At 38.1% G+C, this 5,817-nt stretch overlaps 1 protein-coding gene across 2 annotated transcripts in view; it reads right to left on the reverse strand.

The window, feature by feature from the left end:
* The window catches only part of LOC107644591 (TMV resistance protein N), a 14,760-nt gene that overhangs the window by 2,101 nt on the left and 6,842 nt on the right, over positions 1 to 5,817 (reverse strand). The window contains exons 2-6 of one of the 2 annotated variants that reach the window (XM_021103065.1): positions 3,437 to 4,016; positions 2,199 to 3,306; positions 1,829 to 2,104; positions 911 to 1,726; positions 90 to 694 (exon numbers count right to left, since the gene is read on the reverse strand). In XM_021103065.1, the coding sequence (XP_020958724.1) occupies positions 98 to 694; positions 911 to 1,726; positions 1,829 to 2,104; positions 2,199 to 3,306; positions 3,437 to 3,933 (3,294 nt within the window). In that variant the 5' untranslated portion in view covers positions 3,934 to 4,016 and the 3' untranslated portion in view covers positions 90 to 97. The remainder of the gene's footprint in view (positions 1 to 89; positions 695 to 910; positions 1,727 to 1,828; positions 2,105 to 2,198; positions 3,307 to 3,436; positions 4,017 to 5,817) is intronic. The other variant, XM_021103066.1, reaches the window with a different exon arrangement.

Raw genomic sequence — 5,817 nt, forward strand, 5'->3', positions numbered from 1 at the left:
AGAAACAGCAAAAACAGCAACGTCCACAAACCAACGCATGTTTCCAGGAGCAAAGGCTGCTTCTTATGGTTGGGCAATGCTATTGAGAGTATTATAATTAGTGTGTGTGTGTTAGAAACAGCAACGTCCACAAACCAACGCATGTTTCCAGGAGCAAAGGCTGCTTCTTATGGTTGGGCAATGCTATTGAGAGTATCATCATCATTATAATTAGTTGTGTCATTTTGTATGGATCAGTGAATCGAATATCTTCAATTATACTGCCACTGATCTTTTGCTTCAAGAGGTGCATTCCAATCTCTTTTGCAATGGACTCACTGGAGACCTCGCCGTGGGTATAGTAGTCAAGTGTTTCATATGAAACCTCCGCATGATTCCATTTCTTTTCAAAACGTTGTGTTACATTGCACCTATAAACATTTGTTTCTGACAAATCAAGAATAAATAATTGATCCATTGCGGTGTCCCACTTTCCACGGAGGAATTGGTAGCCATTAATGCTCACCATGGGTCTCACTCCAATTGGGGAAGGGAGGTCATCGGTGAGTAGAATTGCGATGCAAAGAGCATGGTGAGGGAATATGGTGCCACGAAACCAGAAGGAAATAGAAGCTCCCCTGCTGCGCTTCTCAAACCACCTTGGAATCCTTCCACCTGGCATCACAAACTTGGTCCCCCCACCCTCATGCAATTTCTGTCAATCATTTATAATGCAGAAGCAGTAGTTTAGCATATACTATTAATTTTACAGAAATACTAGCGACCATCAGAATTTATTGTTTTTTACCATTACTTACCATCAACTCAATTCTTTTAGTTTAGTTCTTTTAGTCTAATAATCCAATAACATACTTTATCCCATACTTTCAAACATTGATAAGTCCTATAATAAAAATAGAAGTAACAAAACCTGATTGAGTAACACACTTGTGCCCGTCGGACTCAATGATTTGCAGTTTACTGCTGAGAACTCTTTCAAGTTTGGTGGAATCCCAATAATCTCCCGAAGATACTTGCTATGATCCACATTGAGGGAAATTATAAATTGAAATTTTCTGATGCATTCAGGAAGGACTGTGAAATTATTGCCACTTAGTTTTAATGATGCCACATTGGGAAACCATGCAAGAGCTAGCGGGAAAAATTCATCTGACAAATTGCTGTTCATGAGAGAAAGATCTTTCAGATTTAAAGAGGGGAGGGAGTTAGTGTGTATTCCATGAATCCCCTCCTCCTGCTTTCCTAATACCCTCCCCTTATTTCCTCCTCCATCGATCTCACACCGAGACAGCCGTGGCATCATGCCAATGACACATGGTATCTTACACATTTTATAATTCCCACGCATTCCCAACCAAAACAATCCGGAAAAATTACGAAATGAACATGGCAAATCTTTTATGCCAGTACCATCCAAATAAAGTACTTCAAGATTTTTTGTCTCTTCTAGAATTTCTGGAAAATTCTCAAGACTTGAGCAATGAGATAGAAGGAGTTTTTCCAGTGAAGGCAAATTAATAGTAGGTGGAAAACTTCTGAGCTTGCAGCAATATTCAGCATTCAATATTTTAAGTTTAGGCAGAAAACCAACTGAACTATGAACTGTAACTAAATTTTTACATCTTCTGAACGAAAATTCTTGTAAAGTTTGGAGATTAGACACATCAACTATCTCATTCAAAGAATTACAATAATCAAAATTCAAAACTTTCAAGCTCACCAGCTTCTGTAAAAAAAAAACAGAAAAAGAAATAGAAGCATCAAACAAATAAACTCCATATGAATTGACTAACACACAAAATGATAAAAAGGAATTTAGAACACTTACCTTGGATAGAATATCCAACTTGGGTGACATATAGATATTATGGGGTAACTTGAGTATTGAGAGCTCCTTTGGTTGAAAATCATGTGGAAAATACTTTGAAGGATATTTCCACCATTCCAATACTCTTAAACTGTTTGGAAGATGTTTGGGACTTTCAGAGAAACAACCATTTTTTATGACGAGTGTTTTAAGATTTTTCATATCTTTAAAAGTTGTTCCATCCCATTTCACTTCTACATCCCTTTCCAGATAAATGATTTCAATGGCGCTAGTCCCCTTTCACCACAAAATTTAAAACATGAATCAATTAGAATACAAGTGTACGAACAAAGACTTTCAACAAAGTTATTTACTGTAATTTATTACTTACTTGATTATCTTCAAAAACTTTAACTATATCTTTATAGAACCATAATCTACTACGCTTTCCTGGTATTTTTGGCGACTCTTCTAGAACAATTTCTTTGCCCATATCCACTATCAAATCATGCATTGTCACCCTGTTGTTACACCAATCGATCCTTATGAGAGATTTTTCACCCAACACTCCAATATGATATTGCATGCAACAGCCATAATGAGCTTGAAGTAGATTCTCTATTGATTCATATCCTATAAAACAACAGGCAATATCAAGAAAAACACTCTGTTCTTCTTTTTCCAAAGCATCAAAACTAACCTGAAGTATTTTACGAATTTTATTATCAAGAACTTTTTCATATTGATCCAATGCAGATTCCCATTGCTGTAAATCTTTTCTAAACAAGTTAGAACCTATTACTTCCAAAGCCAATGGAAGTCCAGAAGCATAAGTTACTGCACGGTTTAAAACATTCTGGTATTCTGGGCTAACAGAAGCAGTTTTAAAAGCTTTCCAAGTAAGCAAATCAAAGGACTCTTTCTCTTTTAAACCTTGCACTTCGTATGTCCTTTCAACCTCATGAAGTATTAGCAAATGTTTGTCCCGTGTTGTAATAATGACTCTGCTGCCAAGACCAAACCAATCAGGCATTCCAGCAATAGCTTTTAACTGCTCATGCTCATCAACATCATCAAGAACCAAAAGAACTTTCTTTTGACATAACCTCTTTTGTATCTCAAAAACTCCTTGTTTACTACTTGTTAGCTTGATATCCTTCTCTCCTAATATCTCAGAAAGAAGAATAGTTTGAAGATGTACTAAACCATGTCTATTTGAATTTTCTCTCACGTTTTCAAGAAAGCACACACCTTCAAAATGGTCAGCTATCAAGTTATAGACGGCAGTTGCAACGGTTGTTTTTCCTATTCCCCCAATTCCATGTATCCCTACCATTCGAACTTCGGCACAGGAGTTAACATCTAGAAGTGAAGCTACCTCTGACACTGGGGACTCCAATCCAACAGGGTGATCAGCAACAAGCAAAATGGAATGTCGTCTAATCCTTTTTGAGATGTTATTCACAATGTTTCCAATAAACACGTGTTCATATCCATTCCTGAATGATCAAGACTAGTCAATATACATATACATGTGAATACGTCTAGGTTCTGATAGTCACTTCAAACCGTAATACTTTGATAAATCAAATAGTTTACAAAAAAAGGAGGTATACGAAGTGAAGTTACCTGTGTTTGAAATGATAGCCAGACAAATTGGCTACTTCTTTAAGAGCCTTCTTCCATTTGTCCACCTTGTTATTCATGTGATCCTTGTATCTGTTCTCATGCTTAGCCATTGCCTCTCCAAAACTGTTTTTTAGATGGCGCACATCAGAAGGATCCACCTCATAGAAAACAGGCAAAACCAAGCGATGGTTTCCCTTGATGCAGTGAAGGACATGGACCAGTTCGTCTAAGCAAAAAGAAGAAGAAGCATAGTTAGGAGAGAGTACAACGATGGCAATCCTGGACTCTTCAATTGCCTTGATAAGTGCAGGTGTGATTTCCTCTCCACTTAGAAGTTTGTCATCATCAAAGAAGGTGTGGATTCCTTTGTCACAGAGAGCTTTGTAGAGATTGCCAGTGAAACCATATCGGGTATCTTGGCCTCTGAAACTAATGAACACATCGTATTTCCATGTAAAGCTGAGGGAAGAAGATGAGAAGGGAGATTGCAGAGCCATGAGTCTCACAAAATGTGCTGCTCTTGTAATAAGACTTTTTGTCCAGGGAAATATCTACTTCCCAATAAGTAGAAAGCTAAAGCCTAAAAGACAAGTCGATCAACCAAAATAAGAAGACAAGTATTGATAAGATTTTATTTCTTATATAATCAGAATGAGTCAGTGTCATATTTTTTGGTGACTGAAATAAATTAAACAAAGAAAAATAAAAACAAAATAAGGAACTGCCTAAACAGAGGGACAGTCCCGTTCAAGATTACTCTTAAACTCCTCCAAAGGTGAAAGAAGCTCCACATGCGAAAGTTGTAACTTCATCGCCATCTTTGCCATAGTATCTGCCACCGTGTTTGCATCTCTCATAATCAAACGAAAGTCAACCCGCCAATTCCAATGCATGATATCTCTTATTTTGAGCACCAGTGGATCAATAAACCCAAAACCATCTTGAGTAACAAGATTAAATGCTTCCACACAATCCGTCTCACAAATAACATCTCGTTGACCCACAGCCCAAGCTAAGAGATATCCTCTCCAAATAGCAAACAATTCTCCTTGAAGAATACTATTACTCTCAATCATTCCCAAACACCCCCTTTGCCAGCTCCCATTACAATCTCTAATAACACAAGCAAAACCAACACTATCACCCGAACCAAAATAACTAGCATCACAATTAATCTTAAAAGTACCAATAGATGGGGGATTCCAAAAACCATTTAGAGTAGAGGTAAGGGACGTACGTTGTAATTCAAAAATATTCCTAAGCTCCTTTTCTGAAGTTAATGCCAGACAAATCACTTTTTCCGGAGGCCAAGTTTCATGGGGATTAAAGATGTCATTATTCCTTGCTCGCCATATCCACCAAAGTCCCGAAAAGAACTTGAACGGATGCTCTCTGCTATGATACAAGAACCAGTTCTTCAAATCCAAAGGATAACAAGAAATATCCAACCTATGCCAGACAAGCTGAGCTTTTGGACAATCTCGAATACAATGTAAAACCGATTCCTGGCTAGAAAGACATCTTGGACACCTATCCGATGACGACATCCCTCTTCTAAAGCGAAAACTTGCAGTAGGAAGAGCCTCCTTAAGACACAACCAAGCCAAAAACTTATGCTTTTCCGGAACAAGCTGACGCCAAAGCCAAAGCCAATTCTCCCGCTCCTCCCAACCAAACAGCTGCTTACACAACCACAAGTAACCATTGCGTGAGTCATAGACTTTGGCAGCAGACCCACTCCAATACCAACCCACTTCTGGACCTGCTTGTTCATCTGGATTGTAAGAGAGAATATTATCTTTCAAATTTTGAGATAAAGGAGAATAAAGAGTATCCAAATGCCACCTACCAACCGACCAAATATCCTGTATCTGGAGATTCGAATCAGAAATGTGAACATAATCCATCTCCTTAGATAACCGTCCTTCTCTCCTCCAGCTAGAAAACCAAAAATTCTGGTTCAAATCTCCAATACACCAAGCAAACCCATCCTTCAACACTTCCCAAGCCTTGCAAAGACACCTCCAAATGGGAGAGTCGTTGTTCTTAGGATAACTAAAACAGTCATATAGAGATGATCGGTATTTGGCATCCAACAATTGGACCCATAGCTTGTTTGGCTGCTGGAAAAAAGTCCAAACTAGCTTCCCAAGAAGAGCAATATTTACACAATAAGGATCTCTAATCCCCAAACCTCCATATTTTTTTGGAGTAACCAGTACCTTCCAACTAACAAGATTCAATCCTCTTCCATAAACTTGTCCTTTCCAAAGAAAATTCCTCATCATAGACTCTAATTTACTAATGATTCCTTTGGGAAAAATAGAGACCTGCATCTGGTACGTGGGAATAGCAGCGACAACAGAATTAACTAAGCAGAG

The sequence above is a fragment of the Arachis ipaensis genome, chromosome B05 (genome assembly GCF_000816755.2).
Source record: "Arachis ipaensis cultivar K30076 chromosome B05, Araip1.1, whole genome shotgun sequence".
Classification (NCBI taxonomy): domain Eukaryota; kingdom Viridiplantae; phylum Streptophyta; class Magnoliopsida; order Fabales; family Fabaceae; genus Arachis; species Arachis ipaensis.